Raw genomic sequence first — 21,909 nt, forward strand, 5'->3', positions numbered from 1 at the left:
TGCCATATTTTGTGTTTATATGTATGTTTTAAGTTAAACATTTTCTGAATGGGCATCATGGTGGAGCAGTGGTAGCACTATTGCCTTGCAGTAAGGTGACTAGGGTTTGTGTCCCAGGTCCTCTCTGCATAGAGTTTGGATGTTCTCCCTGTGCACCTGTTGGTATCCTCTGGGAGCTCCGGTTTCCTCTCGCAGTCCAATGATGTGGATTGGTGGTACTAAAGTTCCCCTAGTGTGTGTGTGTGTTAACCCTGCAATGGACTGGCACCTTGTCCAGGGTTTCTTCAAGTTTTTTCAAAGAAGTATTGGGCGTACTAATTGATAGTATTCTTGACATAGTAAACTCATCATGAGATACGGGGGTCTTCCCAGACTGTCTTAAGAATGCTGTAGTTAAACCCCTGCTCAAGGGAAATAATCTTGACTCCTCTGCTTTGAAAATTTTAGACCTATTTCTAACCTGCCTTTCTTAAGTAAAATTCTAGAGAAGGCAGTCATTATGCACTGTGGGGGCACATCCCACAGTTTGAGAACCACTGGCTTACTAGTTGGTGATATGTTCCTTTTGCATTGCTGACCAAGTGAGTTTATACCTATATCTAACCTGCCTTTCTTTAGTAAAATCCTAGAGAAGGCAGTCGTTATGAAGCTAAATGACCACCTCAATAAACATGCTATTCTTGAAAAGTTTCAGTCGGGTTTCAGAACAAATCACAGTACAGAAACTGCACTCATTAAAGTACTAAATGACTTGTGGGTAAATGCAGACAGAGGCCATTTATCTGTTCTCATCCTCTTAGATCTGAGTGCTGTATTCAATACCATTGATCACAATATTCTTAGAAATCACCTCAGTCAATGGGTGGGTCTCTCTGGCAGTGTCTTAAATTGGTTTGAGTCCTATCTGGCAGGTAGAAAATTCTTTGTAAGTTGTGGTAATTATACTTCAAAGACCCATGATATTCTATATGGTGTTCCACAAGGCTCTATCCTGGGTCTGCAACTCTTTTCGATTTACATGCTTCCGTTAGGTCAGATTATCTCGGGGCATAACGTGAGCTACCACAGCTATGCTGATGACACACAACTGTATTTATCAATAGCGCCTGACAACCCCGACTCTCTTGATTCACTGACACAATGTCTTACTTGTGTTTCTGAATGGATGAGTAGTAATTTTCTCAAACTAAATAAAGAAAAAAACTAATTTTAGTGATTGGCAATATTGGATATAATGAGGTTATTAGAAATAAACTAGATGCCTTAGGATTAAAAGTCAAGATGGAGGTAAAGAATTTAGGGGTAATTATTGACTCTGACCTGAATTTTAAATCACATATTAATCAGATTACTAGGACAGCATTTTTCCACTTAAGAAATATAGCAAAAGTTAGACCTCTTAAATCATTGCAAGAAGCTGAGAAATTAATCCACGCTTTTGTTTTCAGTCGATTAGACTACTGTAATGCTGTCCTCTCAGGACTACCCAAAAAAGACATAAATCGATTGCAACTAGTGCAGAATGCAGCTGCTAGAATCATAACTAGGAAAAGAAAATCCGAGCACATCTCTCCAGTTTTGATGTCACTACACTGGTTACCTGTGTCATTTAGAATTGACTTTAAAATCCTGCATATAGTTTACAAAGCCTTAAATAATCTCGCTCCTTCTTATATTTTGGAATGTCTTACACTTTACACTCCAAATCGTAACCTTAGATCTTCAAATTAATGTGTGCTTAGAATTCCAAGAGCTAAACTTAAAAGAAGTGGTGAGACAGCCTTCTGCTGTTATGCACCTAAAATCTGGACTAGCTTGCCAATAGGAATTCGCCAGGCTAATACAGTGGAGCACTTAAAAAAAAATGCTGAAAACACATTACTTTAACATGACTTTCTCATAGCTTCATCTTAGTTTAATCCTGATGCTCTGTATATTCAATTAATTATCATTATTCATGGTATTTGTATTCAAAATCCATACTAACCCCTACTTTCTCTTCTGTTCTTTTTCTGGGGTGGCGACCAGCGCCACCACCACCTGATCAAAGCACTGTGATGTCTCTACACTGATGGATTACAAGGCCAGAAGTCCACATGACCGTCATCATCAAGTTGAATACAATGAGGACAATTTATGTTAGGTAGAATGCCTAGAGGGGTCTGGGCGATCTCGTGGCCTGGAACCCCTAGAGATTTTAATTTTTTTTTCTCCAGCTGTCTGGAGTTTTTTTGTTTTTTCTGTCCTCCCTGGCCATTGGACCTTGCTTTTATTCTATTTTAATTAGTGTTCCCTTATTTAAATTCTTATTTATTTTGTTTTTTTTTCTCTTTCTTCATCATGTAAAGCACTTTGAGCTGCATTATTTGTATAAAAATGTGCTATATAAATAAATGCTGTTGTTGTTGTTGTTCCTGCCTTGCACTTTAAGCACGCTAAGATGTGCTCCAGTACCCCCAAGACCCTGTTCAGGGCTAAGCGGGTTAGAAAGTGAATTTTTGTCTATTTTACACACTGGATGTTTTATTTTTCACTAATGTTTAACTGCTTGGGTCAATACACTTGTTTACACTTAGAAGCTCAATTGACTCCATGCAATTAATCTGTAGGAACATGCAGAAAAACCAGTGTCTCTACTAGTGTAACATGCACTGCAAACAGTGTGAATTACTGATGCATGAAATTAATTGCTTGGAGTGGTATATAAGCTTCAAAATTATAATGAATAGAGTGTTTATACATTTGTAGTTTGTATGTTTTCAACAATTTGAGTAATAAAAAAAAGAATTTTGACATCTTTCACACACAGTTAATTTTCAGAAAAAAAAAGTTCAGCGTGGCCATGATGGACACAAAATCAGCCTCTGAAGAGTTAGCAAAGGTTTTCTGCATATGTATACAAATAAACTGTTTTTAGTTTTGAAAAAAAAAAAGTAAATTTTAATTATCAAGCAAACTTGCCTGTGTGCCTCAAATGCCTATGCTCCAAGTATAGAAACAAAAGAAATGTAACCAATCGTATCTCAAATGTTGTAAAGTAACCTTGGATAACAATGTCAGCTAAATAATATGTAAATCATTGGAACAGATGAGACAAGTAAAAAAACGGCACTGCTGATCTAGACTGCTTCACTCCTTTTACAAATACCAGTGTGCCACTCTGCTTTTACTTTAATGGTGACTTTATTAATTTTTGATCACCTACTGGTTTCGCAGGTTCGTCCAAGGAATCCATAAGGACAGGAGCATGTATTCCGGGCCACACAGGTGCCTCTGTTTTTACAGGCTGGATCACACAGAGCTACAGTTGAACATAAAAACAATACATTTTGAAACAAATTCAGTGACAATATCTTACTTTTCTTTGCTGAAGTGATTAATAAGTATTTTGAGTTATAATGCATTTATTTAATGTAATAACAAAACACATTCCAATAAAAAATCACAACTACAACAGTATGTTATCAATACAATCCATGAAGCTCAGACTCAGAGAGCTACTTGGCAAATGAGCCCCTGATCTAAACTGGCTTTTAACATAAAATGAAGTAGTGGCCCTGTGGCTAAGGATCTGCACTGGTATCTAGAGCGTTGCCAGTTCAAATCCTGTTACTGCCAGAAGAGATCCTGTTATTTTAGGCTTTGAGTAAGTCCCTTAACCTGAAAATTGCTCCAGGGTTGCTGTACGATGGCTGACCCTGATCTCTGACCCTCAAAAGTCATGCAAAAAGACAATTTCTCATCTGGGATTAACAAATTATATCAAATAAAAAAAAATATATAAGCAAAACGGAACAGAATATAAAATAAAATGGTTCAGGACATGCCTTACCTTAGAAATACATTAGTGAATTCTTGGCAGATTGTGACAAAACTCAGAACAGATCTCAAAAAGCAAATTGATTTTTTGCCATTTTGAGATAATAAAAATCATTGTTTTTCATAGCTTCATTTTCTGAACCTGTTTTATTCCATGTGGTCAGAGTGGGCCAAAATTATTCTCAGAAGCACTGGACACAAAGCTACAAACAGCCTTCAAGGGGATCCCAGTTAAATGCAGGGCACACTTACACATGGTAAATATAGACTTTCCTATTAACCTAACCTGTTTGTTTTAGAGTTGAAGAACAGAATCTGAAAAGGAGGAGAAACCCCAAAGGGATTTGGAAAAAAAAAAAACTGTCCCAATCTGCTTTTCCATATACATCAGTTTTTTATAGTTGTTGACTTCAACACATACTAATGATATATTGGAGAATTCCCAGTTAGGAGAAGGTGGCAGTTTAATGCATGTTATCATAAATGAAACTTAGTTATAACTAACTGTGAAACGCTCAGTGGTTTATTTCCTCTGGGAATGCCTTTCTGTGGAGATTTAGTTTCCTCTCCTTTGTCTTCAGCTGACCATGATCTTGTTTTTATTAATCATTAAATATTTAGCATTTTGTGTTTAGCTTAAATTGTGTTTATTCAAATAAATTGTACACTACTTAACCTTCTAGGTGTTAATCCTAAGCATGACTGGCCCACAGAGTTCTATATAAATACGGGTAAGCCCAAGTCAAACTCGGGGTGACGCGTAATGATCCACTTTACTTTTCTTGAGACAGTATTTTTCTGCCATCCTGCAAATAAAATAACATTATGCTGCAAAAAAACCCCCGAATATTTCTATGAGTTTTGCCACTCTAAGGTACCTCTTCAGTTTTTATGAATGGGGCGGAGCCCTCAACAAAAACACAATGGTGTTTAAACAAAAAATTGTAAAGTCAGTTTTAGAGCAAACTGAAACTGGGCAATTAATCGAATTAAGCATTATTGATAACAATGTGAAATAGTCGTCAGATTTTGACATGGATAGTGAAACTGATGCATGTGACACTGTATGACAGGACCACTGAGATATGTCTGGTGAATCTGGTTGCCTTAAGGTTCACCACAGTGCAAGCGGGTGTGTCGTAACAAGACAGAATTATTGTGATTAAGTAGAAGGACAAGAAAGACATTAGCCCCCTAAGCAGTGTTCACTGTAGCAACTGTCAATGTTTGTGTCAGAGGAAATGTGGAAGTCACTAAGTCAATGTGGTAGCCTAAAATAACACATGGGGCATAATGATTGTGTGGATCAGGCACTGACATTCTATCCTCTCATGGACAAGCAACAGAAATAATATTATAAGAAAAGTATGCACAGGAACGCACTCTCACTGTCCTAACTGCAACATCAGGCAATGCATTGGGGACTGCTTCAAAACATGTCACACAAAGCACGCCCACGAAATCTGCATCAGTACAGCAGTGGACACTAGACATACCTGTTGACGTTTTGATATTTAAATATTTCTGTTACACTTACAGGGATTTTTGACTTGGTTTTTTGGGGGGTAAAGATAATGCTGAGGAGGTTAGAAACTTGCTGTTATCATATTATAGTTAGAAAAGGGTAAAAAGTTTGTCCCTTTAGTAAGTGAAGTGTACTATGCAACACTGGAAAGAGCTGAATGTTCAGAATGCAGACAGGCATTCTGGTCTAGAATTTGAATTCAGCTCCAAGGACTTGTAAGGCTGCAGCATAACCATTGTATCACCCCTGTAAACTATACAAATTTTAATTAACATCTTAAATATATTTTAACGAGGAGAGAAAATTAAATATGCTCTAGATCTGTACAACTGAAATATTTCCCATCCTTAAGTATATTCTGTTCATTTTCATTACCTTAGTTGATTAATGGTAGCAAAGATGATTGCACTAAACCTTTTGTTTATTTTTATCAGTTTGTTTAGTTTGGTTGGCATAATATTATTTTTTTTCTGGATGATCATATTACCTATTTAAATTGCATGTTTATTTATATTTACATGCATCACAGACTAATATGTCGTTCCTCTTGTAAAGCTGACAGTATTGTGTTTTTACATTTTTGTCATTATTTTATTTGGTTCCTTGTAGAGCTATTGCTAGACAAAGTACGATTTAATTCTGGGAAGTTGGTAGTTTGTATTTTGAAAAATTTCCTAAGATGTAGAAAAAAAGTTGAAATCTTCAATGTATGGTAGGCTGCCTAGCAGGGCTCTAACAGATTAAGAAAATCTGGATTTAGTGTTCAGGGGCAACTGGGTGACAGACAACTCAGCGAGAAAGACAAAATTCTCATTCTCTTCTTATATATAAATGTCTACACATGGAAGTGTGTGTGTTTGTCCAGCCCAGAAGTGTGAGGTGGAACTCCACCTCCGAGGAAACAGAAAACTCGCTTAGCCGCTAATAACACAAGCAGGGCCAGCACGTCAGCAAAGCGAAACCTCAGAAGAGAAACAAAGTCGCTTAGCTGGTAAATACACAAGCAAGGTGAGCACGTCGGCAAAATTGAACCTCCTAGGAGAGAGATGCCCAGAGTAGTTCCTTTCAATTACCTGACAGCTCTACATTTCAGTTTTTTTTCTGATGATTTCAATAGTTTCTAGGCCCCCAGGCTTATTACAGCACAGGCTTGCACAGACAGCATTTTAATAAAAAACGATCATACATATGCCCTAATTGGCTTTCTCCATGTTCTGTGCTCTGGCTTGCTCCCATGTTCCAGAAATGGTTGCTCTACATTAGCTTTATGGGAGATAGTGTTGGTGAGTACATAAGTGTGCTCTGGAATTGACTGGAATCCCAACTAGAGCTGGTTCTTGCCTTAAAACCCAATTTTGTATGGAGAGGGTCTAGGTTTTTGGTACATTTTAATAGAAAAATGAATTTAGAAAACCGAAAAAAGCTGTTTGAGTGTTTCAAAAGTCTTACTCCAAGTGACTTACTATCCATTATCTTTGTCTCTGGTAAGAATGTTTACAATTCATTTCTTTCACAATATATTTGCCAGCCTCAGGCTTTATTGTCATCTACATCACTCTCTGGCTTTGCTTGGACAAAAAAAGACCAAATACAAGTGTACACCTCATTACTACCTAAGCACAAAACCAGTGTAACGAAGAATCCAAACACACTTAGAAAAATGATGCAGTACTTACCGTCCTCACATCTTATTCCATGGTATCCTTGCATGCATTCACATACATCTGGAGCAATACACTTCCCTCCGTTTATACAGTCCGGTTTACAAATAGCTAAAATTAAAATTACAAATGTACAGTGAATGCATATAAAACTAGACAACATGAACTGAATAGGAGTTTGATCATACCTACATTTTTAGGGTTGCTACCTAGAAATACAATATTTATTGTAGTTTTTGCATAGATTCTTCAAATGTTTCAATGTAAAGGATTCACCAGAACCTGATTGGGGATTGAACAAAAGCTAAGGAATGACAGACTGAGTCAGGGGCAAGAAGGTTTACCTGCACCCTTGAAAGCTGATAAGACATTTACAGTAGTAAATAAGATGTTACATGATGCTTTGATGCACTAATATATTTGTAATAAGCAACAGAATCTTATGCCTATAAAATAAATGTTTCATAGGCATGGATGTGTTTGGTAAGGAAATGAGCAATACTAAAAGAAAAAGCTTTTAAGAAAGCATGAATTCAAATGACTAGTTTCCTATCTGAACATACATGCACCTTCTTTGTACCTTATCTTTTGAATCAAGTGAAAAACTTTGTATAGATGTGTATCTACTATATGTGTGTGTGTGTGTACATATGTGTATATATGTCGGTGGGGGACAGACCCAGCCAGGACGCCTGGAAGGACCGGGATGTGGCGTATATGTCCCCCTGGCCACGAGGGGGCAACTGCCCTGGATCTTGAGGGAACCATGGGAAAGGAGCAAGGAGGCTCAAGCCTATTGGGGCCTGTGGCCACCGCCAGGGGGTGCCCCAAACCTCAGAGAGCCCAGGAAACATTCACTTCCGCCACACCTGGGAAGATGGAGGAAGATCCTTTCCAGGGATGCCCGGAGTGCTTCCGGGTGCAAGAGCAGCACTTCCGCCACTCGGATTTGCTTGCGCGTTGAGCCGCTGCAGCGCCGGAGGCCTGTGGTAGCTCCGACAATTGGTAAGCTGTGTTTCACAGACACAGCGATCGTGCTTTGGGACACTCTTCGGCATGTTGTCTCGTTGGGGGGAGTCCCAAAAAGTTCACAAACCTTACTATATATATATATATATATATATATATATATATATATATATATATATATATATATATATTGTAATGAGGACAGGCCATTTGGCCCAACAAAGTCCTCCATCCTATTCACATAGTTTTTGTGAAATAATATCAAGTCAAGATTTAAAGGTTCGTAAAGTCGTACTCTTCACCACACCATTTACTCAGTTATTCCATGTGCTTCTTTGCGAGAAGAAAAACTTTCTAACATTTATAAACTGGTTTCAGAAAGTATTACACCCCTTCATTTTCTGCACACTTCATTATGTTGTAGATGTAATTTTAAATGGATAAGCTTTCATTTTTGCCCATCAATCTACACTCAGTAACCCATACTAACTAAGTGAAGACATGTTTTCAGAAAGGTTTGCAAATTTATGAAAAATCAAAAACTGAAATCTCTCATGTATACATGTATTTAGACATTTAATTCAGAGCTGTAATTGCTGAAAAAAAGGGGCTTCTACAAAGTGCTAAGTCTTCTTGAGTAAGTCTCAACAAGCTTTGAATGTGTGGACTTGGGCAGTTTATCACATTCTACCTGGCAGGTCCTCTCAAGCTCCATTAGATTGGATTGGAAGCTCCTGTAAATTTCCATCTTCAGGTCTCTGCACAGATGTTCTATGGGGTTTAAATCCTGGTTTTGGCTGGGCCACTCAAGTACAGTCAGATACTTGTCCCAAAGGCACTCCAGTGTTGTCTTAGCTATATGCCTCAGGTCATTGTCATTCTGAAAGGTTACTTGTTGCCCTAGTCTGAGGTTATGTGCACACCGTAGCAGGATTTCTTGATGCACCTCTCTGTATTTGGCTGCATTTATGTTTCCTTCAATTCTGACCCTGTCTTCCTGTTCCTTCTGCTGAGCAGCTCCTCCATAGTTTGCTGCTGGTGTCACCACCACGATTCATTATAGGGATGGTATTATGCAGATTATGAGCAGTGACTGGACTGTGTCAGACATAGTGCTTGGAGTTCTGCTCATAGAGTTTAATGTTTATCTCATGAGACCAGAGACTTTTAAATGCCATTTGGCATACTCCAAGCAGGCTGCCATATACCTTTTACTCAAGGCTGACTTTCTTCAATCTAGCCCTTTTATCATAAACACCTGATTGATGGAGTGCTGCTGAGATGGTAGATTCTCCTATCAAATCAAAGTACTTCTGAAGCTCTGTAATAGCGACTATTTAATTCTTGGTCACCTCTTGCTTGGTCACCTGCTTGCCTTGTTACTCTGTTTGGTCAGATGGCCAAAACTAAGAAGCATCCTGGTGGTTCCAAACTTCTTGCTTTTCACAATTATTGAAGCCACTGTGCTCTGGAGAACACTCAAAGCTTTAGAAATTATTTTAATTCCTTAGCCTGATCTGTACCTCACCACAATCTGATCATGGAGGTCTACAGAGAGTTCCTTGGACTCCATGGCTTGGTTTTTGTCCTGACATGCTGTATGAATTGTGGGACCTCCTATACATGCGTGTGTGCCTTTCTAAACTAAGTCCAGCCAATTCAGTTTGACACCGGTGAACTCTAATCAAATTCTAGACACATCTCATAGATAATTAAATCAAACTCGATACACTTGACCACAGTTTGGAGTGCTTCAGCAAAGGGTCTGAATACTTAAAATTATTAATTTGCAAAACTTTTTGAAAACAGGTTATGGTCAAAAATGGCAAATTTATCCATTTAAAATTAAATATTGAACACAATAAAGTGGGGCGGCACAGTGGCGCAGTGGGTAGCGCTGCTGCCTCGCAGTTGGGAGACCTGGGGACCTGGGTTCGCTTCCCGGGTCCTCCCTGCATGGAGTTTGCATGTTCTCCCCGTGTCTGCGTGAGTTTCCTCCGGGCGCTCCGGTTTCCTCCCACAGTCCAAAGACATGCAGGTTAGGTGGATTGGCGATTCTAAATTGGCCCTAGTGTGTGCTTGGTGTGTTTGTGTGTGTCCTGCGGTGGGTTGGCACCCTGCCCGGGATTGCTTCCTGCCTTGTGCCCTGTGTTGGCTGGGATTGGCTCCAGCAGACCCCCGTGACCCTGTGTTCGGATTCAGCAGGTTGGATAATGGATGGATGGACACAATAAAGTGTGCAGAAAGTTAGTGGTGTCTGAATAATTTCTAAACCACCTGAATATAAACTAATTTTTTAGATCAGCACACGTGATTGATTGAATAATATATATTTTGGAGTGATATCTACATTGAGAATCAAGAATTATATTTAAGTGTTACATATCTGCATAATATTAGTCCATCTAACCAGTAAATAAAAAGCTTAACCAATAATCCACTGACATTATTATAAACACTTTCATTGGTCCCAAAATATTTTCTTCTTGAAACAGGCATTTGATAGCCTATTTTTTGCATTGTAAGGTGTCTTGTGATGCTGTTGACCATAAATGCAACAACATAAAGTAAATTGATGGATACATTGTTCATATTTACAACTGTGATGTGCTAAAGTAAATAAAGACATTTTGCAACACAGTATATTTAAGAGTAAACAAATCTTCCTACCAATATGACAGTTGTGACCAGTGTATCCTGTCTTGCAACGGCATGTATTAGGTGCAGCACATTCCATATTCTTCCCACAAGGGTAACGGCAGATAGCTTGTAAAACAAACATCAAAAAACATTAAAAATCACTTACATTTTTTAGGGAGCCTCTGTTCTCTATAAAAATGACTAATACCTTTTTTCTTTCAAAAATCACTAGACATAATCTCACTTTTGTAGATCTATTGCACTGTATAAATATAAAGCAAATGTCTGAAGAAAACAGCAGTTATACTGTATATCAGATTGCCAGATGTATAAAATAATTTATCAAACGACAGGAATTTACAAATATTTGAGTCACTTTTACAGTGTAGCGATGAATGAGATACTAAGTTTTAAAGAATAAATTAACCCACAATTTTGTGATTTTGCTAATAGCCTCAGTCAAACATTAAATAAAGGTATCTTAAGGTCAAAGTTTCAAGCTTTTTTAACATTGCAGGTGATAATGATATTAGTTACTAAGCAGTAGGCTTAACAAACATGCAGTCAATAACTCCTGTGAGATACAGAAGAGTAATGGTAGAGATAAAAGGTTTGCGTTTTGTAAGGGAAAAGAAAAAAGGTGCTTGAAACTGCCTGCCTATTATGCTAAGGTATTCTGTAAATCAAAAGTTTAGACTGGACTTTTAATGATTAACTACTTTGGAACCTTTGGATGTTATTTAATGGCAAAGGGGTATTGCTATAATGTACCTCTTATCTGAGTGCTCATTGGTGGGACTGAAATGTATACATACTGTATATGATGAGCCTAAATGATAACAGGAGCTGATCAGACTAGCTATGGAGAGCCTTGCTGCTCCCACAGTGAGCCTCTTTGAGTTGGAGTTAAAAAGGACAACTTACTGTATATAACCATGACTCCATGCTTTTATATTTACTGAGTATTTTCTGCAACACTTTTACTTCATTCTGAAGTCAAACTATGATATTGTTTTGTAAGACAGTATGGAAGAAATTCTGAAATGTACTTCAGAGTTACAAATTCACAATTATCATTTTTATCTACAGTTAATTTAGAAGGGTAAATAAAATAAGTCTACCTTTGCATGTGATTCCATTTCCAGTGTATCCGGCAGGGCATGCACCGCACTTAAAGTCTCCCTCAATAGTGGGCTCACAGTGAACCCCACTGAAGCATGGCAAGTCAGCACAGCCACCTTTCCTGGATGTAACTATGAAATGTTTTGATGGTGATGCTAATGATATCTGCTGGGAAGACACAACATTAAATGTTGAAGTATATGCCTTTCTAGCTGTAGTGAGCTGAGGTGGAACCACAGGTTGCTCAGTAATTTTCAGCAGACTTGCCAACAGACTAGGATCAGAAAGATCGGATAAAGTGTATGGTGATGACTGAAAAGCCATCGTCAAGGCTGATGTCTGTGGACTTCTAGTTTTAGAAGGTAATTGAGGCATAGGTCTTGTAGTCATCATAGTTATGGTCTTTTTCTCTATTCCAGAAGATGAGGTCTGGATAGGGTGTTTTGAGAGGAAAACTGCAAAACCTTGACTTTGATCTGACATTTGTGTTTGTGATGGTCTTTTGGCTATAGTAATAAATTTGAAGCTTTCATTATGATTTGGTGAAAAGCCTCCTTTTTTAACATCTTCCAACAACTCACCACCCATGGTGTTTTTATTAACTGTTGTCATCTGAGGATGAAAAGAATCATTGACCAATTTACTGTTTTGAATTCCTGAGGCTGGATTATTAATGTTATTAGGAAGCAGTGTCATTTGTTGAGCATTCTGAAGCTCACTATTGATAGTCTGAAAATGTCTCTGAGGAGCTGGGGTTGTAGCTTCTGCTTCTTGATCCATTGAAGGTACTGTAGATAAATGGAGCTGAGCAACATCTTCTGTACCATTAGCTCTAAATTTGTTAACTTCTGGAATCAGTGAAACACGTTTTGGTGGTGCTGCAAGAAAGAACAAACAAAACTGGAATAACAGATTGCAAAAAGAACATAAACCATTTCTTCTGCACTTTATTTCAATAAAACACCTGAACAAATTAAACATTCATGTGAAGCAAAGTTTCAATTGTACAATTCAATGTCTCAGCTATCTTAAGGATAGGGCAGGCTCATAACATAAATATAACTCTTTAACAACAGTTCTTCAATGTTGGAACCAAGCACTTTAGCCTCTGGTATTCTTTTGGTGCTTGGCACACGTAACTTCCACCTTTTGTACTGAAGCCAGTAAAATATTATTCATATGGCAGCATCATATTTCTGCACTGCTTACTACAGCGTTTCTCAACCTTTAAGTATTTGCGACCCGAGTTTTCATAACAGTTTTAATTGCACCCCCCCTAACATTTTTTTGAAAGGATCCCACTAATACCAATTTGTTCTTTTTTAATTAATGATATATCATAGATGCATATTTTATTATACCTACTTAACTTTTATCAACATTTATCTAACTCTATATTTATTTTTCTACTATCAGAATGTAGTTTAAGTTAATTTGTTTTGGTTTCAATAGATGTATTTTTCATATTTTTGATTCTTGTTTTCTTTTTTTCACATCTTCGCGCCCCCCTTTTTGTTACTTCGCGCCCCCTTAGGGGGGCCCGCCCCACAGTTTGAGAACCACTGGCTTACTAGTTGGTGATATGTTCCTTTTGCATTGCTGACCCAGTGACTTTATACCTACTGTATATCTAAATAGCCTTTCTTAAGTAAAATCCTAGAGAAGGCAGTCATTATGAAGCTAAATGACCACCTCAATAAACATGCTATTCTTGATAAGTTTCAGTCGGGTTTCAGAACAAATCACAGTACAGAAACTGCACTCATTAAAGTACTAAATGACTTGCGGGTAAATGCAGACAGAGGCTGTTTATCTGTCCTCATCCTCTTAGATCTGAGTGCTGCATTTGATACCATCGATCATAATATTCTTAGAAATCGCCTTAGTCAATGGGTGGGCCTCTCTGGCAGTGTCTTAAATTGGTTTGAGTCCTACCTGGTAGGTAGAAAATTCTTTGTTAGCTGTGGTAATTATACTTCAAAGACACATGATATTCTATATGGTATTCCGCAAGGCTCTATCCTGGGTCCACTGCTCTTTTTGATTTACATGCTTCCGTTAGGTCAGATTATCTCAAGGCATAATGTGAGCTACCACAGCTATGCTGACGACACACAACTGTATTTATCAGTAGTGCCTGATAACCCCGACTCTCTTGGTTCACTGACATAATGTCTCAAACTAAATAAGGAGAAAACAGAAATTTTAGTGATTGGCAAAAATGGATATAATGAGGGTATTAGAAATAAACTTGATCCATTAGGATTAAAAGTCAAGACAGAGGTAAAGAATTTAGTGGTAATTATTGACTCTGACCTAAATTTTAAATCACATATTAATCAGATTACTAGGACAGCATTTTTTCACTTAGAAATATAGCAAAACGTTAGGCCTAAGACACTAAGAAATTAGTTCACACTTTTGTTTTTAGTTGACTATATTACTGTAACTCAGTCTTCTCAGGGCTCCTCAAAAAAGTCATCAATCATTTGCAACTAGTGCAGAATGCAGGTGCTAGAATCTTAACTAGGAAAAGGCACATTGGTTACCTGTGTCATTTAGAATTGACTTTAAAATACTGCTTATGGTTTACAAAGTCTTAAATAATCTCGCCCCATCCTATATTTCAGAATGTCTTTCACCTTACACTCCAAATCGTGACCTTAGATCTTCAAATGGGTGTCTGCATATAATTCCAAGAGCTAAACTTAAAAGAAGTGGTGAGGCAGCCTTCTGCTGTTATGGACCTAAAATCTGGAACAGCTTACCAATAGAAATTCGCCAGGCTAATACAGTGGAGCACTTTAAAAAAACTGCTAAAACCCCATTATTTTAACATGGCTTTCTCATAGCTTCATTTTAGTTTAACCCTGATATTCATGCATTTAATTATCATTATCATTCTTGGTGGCTCTGAAATCCGTATTAACCCCTACTTTCTCTGCTGTTCTTTTTCTGGTTTTCCGTGGTGGTGATCTGCGCCAGTAGATCAGTAGCAGAAGGTAACTGAAGCTTAATGATTAATTTGTACATTGAAATGAGCACAATGTCAGTAGAGACAGACAGACACACACACCTGTAGACCACTGCAGCTACCTGACTTCCCACCTTTAAAAATCTGTATCTGTCTGCTACAATGTCTTTCTGTCATTTTAACTACTGCATCATTGTATGACATAACAGCAAATAGAGTTTAGATAAGTATTGTGGTCTATTCATATACTGCATATTAAAACGCTACAGCTATATTTTGTCATGGTATGTTTGCATTTCCAGGTAGACAGTAATGTTAACTTCCTTTAGTTATTCATTTAGAATATGTGCAGATAGAAGGTGAATGCTATGCAACCTTGTCCATGCTTCTATACTGGTGCCACTAGGCACATTTAATGATTTGGGTGTTTTGAATGCTGAAATCTGCATCTTCTGTGGCTCTTTTCTTTTGACTCTCTTAACAACAGTCCTTTTCACCTCCTTTTGATGGGTGTAACACATTTCCTTTGAATGCATACAATTCATATTTTCGTACCAGTGATGGCACACTGCACGATAACGTGCAGTAAATACACTTGACTTGAACACTCATAGTTTTCGTACTCTTTCTCTGTATGTTTAGCATTTGTTTGCTCAGAGATTGATGTGCTTGCTGCTTCCTGAGCAGCTGTTCTTTTCTCCACCCTAGCGGCCCGCATCTTCTCTTCCTTCGTCGGCATCTTTTCAAGTTAAAACTGATTAAGTCAGTGGTTGTGCTGCAATTACTTAGTATGTTTTCCTTAATTTTATACTTAAGCTGGCACTTAAGTCTTCAACCTGCATCAAGAATGATTTAGGATATAAAGAAGTAGGGGAAGTGACGGCAAAGGTGGTAGGGATGAGAACAGCGCCCGTACGCATGTGCAGCATGGCCGCCCTTCTGGTCGCTGCCGAGAGTTGATTCTACAATAAAATAAAATAAAAATAAAAAAAGGAATAACCTTGGAGGTCAATCATCACCCCAAAACCAGATAGCAGATGTCGCGTAGTATATGTGTACCAAATTTCAGGTCAATAGGTCAAATGATTTGCGAGCTACAGGTGATTTAAAATCCTGGTCAGACAAATGGACAGCCACGGTAGCGTATTATAAAAGAAGATACGTAGCTGCCAATTCTTTCAAACTTTCACCGACTCCAACACTATCGTTGCAACTGAACAACATTGGTTTCAGTTTCGGATTTTGGAATTTCAGATTTGGAAACCTATATGATATGACAAAACTAGAATATAATGTGTGTTTCTGCAAGAGTTTTTATTTATCCCTGTTTTATGTACTGCTGCTCTTTTACTTGAGAGAACCTTGAAAAGCTAGATGCAACTAAGAATTGAGGTATCCCAGCAAGAAACTAAATAAGCCATTTCTTCAGACACATCTATCTATACCGGACATATCATTTACGTTACTAGCATACTGTAATTAGTACAGTACTTCTAATTGACACCTAACAAAGATTGATCAAAGAGAAGCAGAAATATTTTAGTTGAATTGGTTTCCTATTTTTTGAACATATTATAATTAAATTAAATCTAACAGCATTGACCCAGTTAACTGTCCTCTTTAAAACAGTTTGCAGTATGGAATATTACCGGACAATAGGGAGTTGTACATATTCTTTGAACAAATGATATAAACAGTCAATTATCATTCTACAAATATTTTTGATGATGTATTCTCTGTGCAATGAATTTCTGTAAAGTTTTAAACATATTTCATCGTAATGATCTTATTTAATTTATTTCTGCTTTGGACTGTCACTGCTCTTCCCAGGCACTGAATACAGCAGAGGTACATACCATCTACATGGGTTTAAAATAGTGTTAAACTTGTTGTATCAACCTTAAAATTACTTAGTTGTGCTAAGGGTTTCTTGGGTTTTCCATAAACTGCATTAATAATGGAGTTCCACAATAATAACTTAATATAATGATACTCAAGTATGTGCAATGCTAAACTACATCTAGTGTGTTATTGTTATTGATGAGCAGTTTAGTTTTATGTTTGCTTTTTCATTCTAAAATCAATAGTCACTTAATTATTCTTCCTTACTTTCAAGATAAATATATTTTATGTGCACTATCTGGTTACATCCTTTATATCCTCATCCTTGTCACTGACAAAGCAGAGATCCAACAACAGTGCACTATCAGCAAATTTGACGAGGGCACCATTTGTCTGTAATACTAGAGCACTGTCTGTGTGTGATGAGAATGTGGAAGATTCACAATCTGCCGTCTGTCTGAGTATTTCTTGTATATATTGTCTGATTATGCATTTAATATATGATGCTGCATTCACTGTGTTGATATTCATTAAATGCTGTTTGTATTATACCACTCTCACTAGTCCATTAGATAAATGCAAGAATGTGTTTGTGACAATGTACATGTGGAAATAGATATGAATATCTCTGCCTGCTTTACTTCTCCAGCTGTTAACTATGTATAATCAATTCAGGAGGATTATTGCTTCATCCTTGAATCAAACCTTTAACTGTATTGGCAAACTGATGAGGATCAAATTGATGTAACATATCTATTTATAAAGGATGAAGAAAAAAATACATTAAAACACATCACAACTACTGGGATCAGAATGGTTCTCTGGAAGTCTTTGCATTCAGTCAGCTTTCCTTTTCAGGTATTGGAATAAGTTTTTTTCAATATTTCCCAGTTTTTTAGATCTTAGACATTGTATTTGTAACCTGAGACAACATATCACGGAGTCAATGGAGGCTCTGATTGGGGTTCTTGAGAGCTTGAGCGAGGAGTCTGAGGGACAGTTACGGCACTACGACCATGTGAAGCGATTCCCTGAGGGTGATCCAGCTCGTAGGATCCTCATTGTTGGGGACCCGAGTGGCTGGACCGAGCCAAGGGGTTGCCCACGTAATACCTGGCTGCAGCAGATAGAGGATCATTTCCGGAGGGTGGGACTGTACCGTGTGTCTGCCTGGGGGGTTGCCAACTGGGATCCCGAGCCATTTTATTGTGTGGTGGGTGCAGCAATGCACTGTACCAGTGCATGCTCCCCAACTTGACTTGACTTGACTTGACAACATAACATATGTTATGCTATTCAACACTCCCTTCTGTAAGACCATGAATTGGATTAAGCTGTTTTGAGAACGGAATTGAATGAAAAAAAACAAAATATACAGTAAGTGAACTGATTCAATGAAGTCTATCCGTAAAGTAACACTGAACAGATTCTTCTAGTACAACATCTCGACATAGTGGCAGTAGGAGTGATGTACTTGTGCAAGTCTAGATACTGCTCTGAAGGAAGCACAATACAGAAAAAAAATCACAACCTTCATGACTCTTTCAGCTGTTACTTGAGTGCCAATATGTGACAAATTAAGTGAATTTAAGCACGTCACAAGTCTGGAACAGTCAAGCTTACTATTAAAAGTATTTGCCTATTTATGTGTTTCCCAAACTCGGTCCTCGTGAACCCCTGTGGCTGCAGGTTTTTGTTCCAACCAGCTTCTGTTTTTAGTTGAACTCCTGGGCTAATTAAGTGAACTGATATTTCCCAAGTTCTGTGTTTAGGGAACAATATAGAATTTAGAAAACTAAGTTTGCTAAAAAAAAAAAAAAAATTAAAATGTACCAAGCAGTTATATAGGAATAATGTTTTTTTTTTCTTTTTAACAGTATTTTCATTTTGATTTTCATTCTACTTTTCTAGGTCTTCTAATTGTTTAATTAACCCATTATTTACTCATTAGTGGGTCGGTTGCTAAAGTACTTGCAGGCTTTAATTATTTAGTGTTGTTTGCCTGCTTGTCTGCTCTGCTCATTTTAAATTGTCATTATTAAGATACAACAAAGGGGGGAAAACTGCACAGAGAAAGGGCAAAGTATAATGAAATCAACAAAAGAGAGTTAAGCATTTAAATCTAAAGCAAAAGCAGAAATATTTCTAAATGTCTTATAAATGTAAAAATCATGCTGCTATGCTTTTCTGAATGTCGAATAAAAGAAAAAAAAAAACCAGCTAATTAAATGAGATCAGTGCTATCAGGTGTTGCCACTGATTAGGAATCCGGTTGGATCAAAAACCTGCAGCCACAGGGGTTCACCAGGACCGAGTTTGGGAAACACTGGCATATAGTGAATGAGACAATATCTCGGCATACCTTGTGCATATTTCAGTGTATAATATATAAGACAAAATCTAAGCTTACAGTGCATGCATTTCAGTATGAAGGCCAAAAAACAATTCCAGTAGGCAGCAAGGTTGGAACTACAGTAACCCAGGGTAGAGCTCTATCCCATTGCAGGACACATTCATATACACATTCACACTCACTCTATGTTGGGCTAATTTAGTGTCACTGATTTAACCTATCGGGCACATCTTTGGGATATGGCAGAAAACTGGAATACTCAGAGAAAACCCCACACAGAAAGGAACAGAATATGCAATCTAGACCCAGACACAGCCTATGTAGCAAGTTGATAAAAAAAATAATGGAGCTGTGAAATAGTAAAGATAACCAGCTGTGCCAAACTTGTAACATTACACAATAAACAAAGCATCATTCATCACTCCATTGTCTAACCCTCTTATCTACTTGAGGATTCCCAAAAGACCGTGTCTAACCCTACAGTGGATGGAGCACTAGTCAGTCACAGGGCACACTCACCTATATGTCACCACTTATTTATTAATTTACTGTTCAAGTCTTATGATTTATACCCTTTGCCTTGTGTTGAAACAACAACCGTTGGCTCTCTGTGACACTAGAATAAAAAAAGTATTTAATATTTATAAAGGCAGAGTCACCAGAATAAAGCAACAGGATGGTAAAGAAAAATTATATTGTTTTGAAAAATTCATTTAATTTATTCTTTTTTATTATGGTTTCTAGAAATAGATGAAATGTTGCATGGTCAGACATACAACTAAGAATTTCACTGTACTCTATACATGTGACAGTTGTACTACTACTACTACTACTGCTCACCCGCACTGGGTCCATTCAAAGTCAGCAACCTGCATGTTTTAGAATGGGGAAGGAAAAACCATGCAGAATAAAGGAGCACATACAATCCCATACAGCTAAGAGAAATAGTGATAGCCAGCAGGAGAGGAAAAATTAAGATAAGCTGAATGTGGTGTACTCTTTGTAAAATACAGTTTTTTTTGGTATCTTGATAGAAGATCCTCTGTGATCGGATAATTGTACTCAATGGGAAAACTAAGCAGCTAACTTTGATCTCTCTGAATTAAGTCAATTGAAACCTTTTGACAAATACAATTTCAATAATAATAGGTTCATTTGCATACCATAATTGTTTTTAAAGTAAAGGTGAAAGACTCATTGCTGTTCGAAAATTCATTTTATAACCATGTTGATTTTTGACAGCAGGTAAAAAAAAGTAATGGATTTCATCTGATCCTCAAATTTACCATTTCACTAAAACATGAAAAATAACCATATACATATTACATAACAGGCAACTGTCATAAAGAATTACCACTAAAAACCTCTTCTGAAGTAAATCACATTCTTAGACAAAGCAGTTAAAACACAGGAAGAAATACAAATATTTCCAGATTTTGTGATAACTGCCGTGAACATAATAATAATTTATAATATAGGTTTACCACAACTTTATTTCGAAATTCCAGATCACTATTATTGGGAAATAGTAGTTATGCTTTTTTTTTTCTTGAAAGATGAAAAGAATACATGTTAGTTCCAAAAGGATAGCTGTACATAAGAGATACATGTTTTTTAAAGTTGCACCAACTTGCGACTATCATTTCAGTAAATGGAAAGTAAATATAGAATGCAGAACAATCTTGTTTTATTGCTGCATTTGAAGTCTCTCCCTTACCTGCAACTGGTATTTTTGTGCAGCTGCGTCCATTGCCAACAAATCCAGGAGGACAACGGCCACAAACATATCCAGTGTATGGAGGCCTCCGATTAATGCACAACACTCCTGGGAAACATGGCCTGCTAGCACATTGGGTAGTAAATTGTGCAGGTGGCTGAGCTGTTTGAAAAGAAAGGACCTTGAGTTAAAGGATCAATCAATCAAACTTTATTCTGTACTTGCTGTGCTACCCGTCTAAACTGAGTTGAAATCTAAGTATCCAATGCAGACCTCAGCATTAAAACGTGCAGTGCACCATTTATTGAAATATATTTTGTACTGCATGTAGTAATAAAAAGCATGTTATTTCAACAGATAGCACATCGCAAACATTTGTAGCAATAAAATACTACAAATATTTGTGATGTGCCATCTTTTAGAATGATAAATGTAATGAATATGCCTCTATTGTATGAGATTTGGTATGGGATTCGTAAAAGTAGTGTTAATGTTTGTAATGCACCTTCTATTGGAATGATAGATACAATGCATTTTATTATGACAAATGCTTATGATACGCCATGTTTTTAATGACAAAGACATAGCAATCAGATGGACACACAGACACTTATCCTTTACTTCAGGTGGATTACAACATTCATAAAAATCAATGATACATTTCTGGTATGATCAAAAAAATCAGAGGTTAAAATTACTATACAGCACTGTCCATGTGATTTCTATAGACACAACTATGAACAGCCGAAGGTTTGTATGGCAAGCACCACAAAAATGAAGCATATGGATGAAAGGAAAAGTAACATGAGATGACTTTTTATTGAGAATGTGTCCTTGAACACTGACACCCCGAGTACATATAACTAGGAAATTGCAAAGAATGTCAGTGGACCGCTGGCTTTTTTTCTTTAAATTGCATCATCAGAACTCAGCCAATATGTTTTCTTATCCATGTGATCCTTGCATGGCACTGATGTGTGAAAAGTGTAAAGCAGTCACACACACTCAATGACACCGGAGACAATTTACCACGCAAGTCAGCCTGAAACTGTACCTGTTGACTGTTGGGGAAAAAATGGGCCACAGCTGAAATAATCCACATAAACGTTCATTGTATTCTGAAGAAATCTAACGGTCACATGACATCTTTTGCTATAAATATTTTTATTTAATATTTCAATTTGGCAGCTGTTGATCTGGTATATACTGTGGCACACAAACAAAAATTACAGGCAACTTTTACAAATTAGTCAAAAGTGGTAAGTAACTTAAATCAAGTCCCCATGG

General features: G+C 37.3%; 1 protein-coding gene across 1 annotated transcript in view; it reads right to left on the reverse strand.

Annotated features, from left to right (window-relative positions):
- The window catches only part of si:ch211-246m6.5 (von Willebrand factor D and EGF domain-containing protein), a 393,193-nt gene that overhangs the window by 18,174 nt on the left and 353,110 nt on the right, over window positions 1-21,909 (reverse strand). Inside the window, exons 21-25 of the mRNA XM_028806510.2 lie at window positions 20,623-20,784; window positions 11,736-12,614; window positions 10,645-10,740; window positions 7,021-7,116; window positions 3,206-3,301 (exon numbers count right to left, since the gene is read on the reverse strand). Coding sequence (XP_028662343.1) covers window positions 3,206-3,301; window positions 7,021-7,116; window positions 10,645-10,740; window positions 11,736-12,614; window positions 20,623-20,784 — 1,329 coding nt within the window. The remainder of the gene's footprint in view (window positions 1-3,205; window positions 3,302-7,020; window positions 7,117-10,644; window positions 10,741-11,735; window positions 12,615-20,622; window positions 20,785-21,909) is intronic.

This window comes from Erpetoichthys calabaricus, chromosome 8, assembly GCF_900747795.2.
Source record: "Erpetoichthys calabaricus chromosome 8, fErpCal1.3, whole genome shotgun sequence".
Taxonomy (NCBI): Eukaryota; Metazoa; Chordata; class Cladistia; order Polypteriformes; family Polypteridae; genus Erpetoichthys; species Erpetoichthys calabaricus.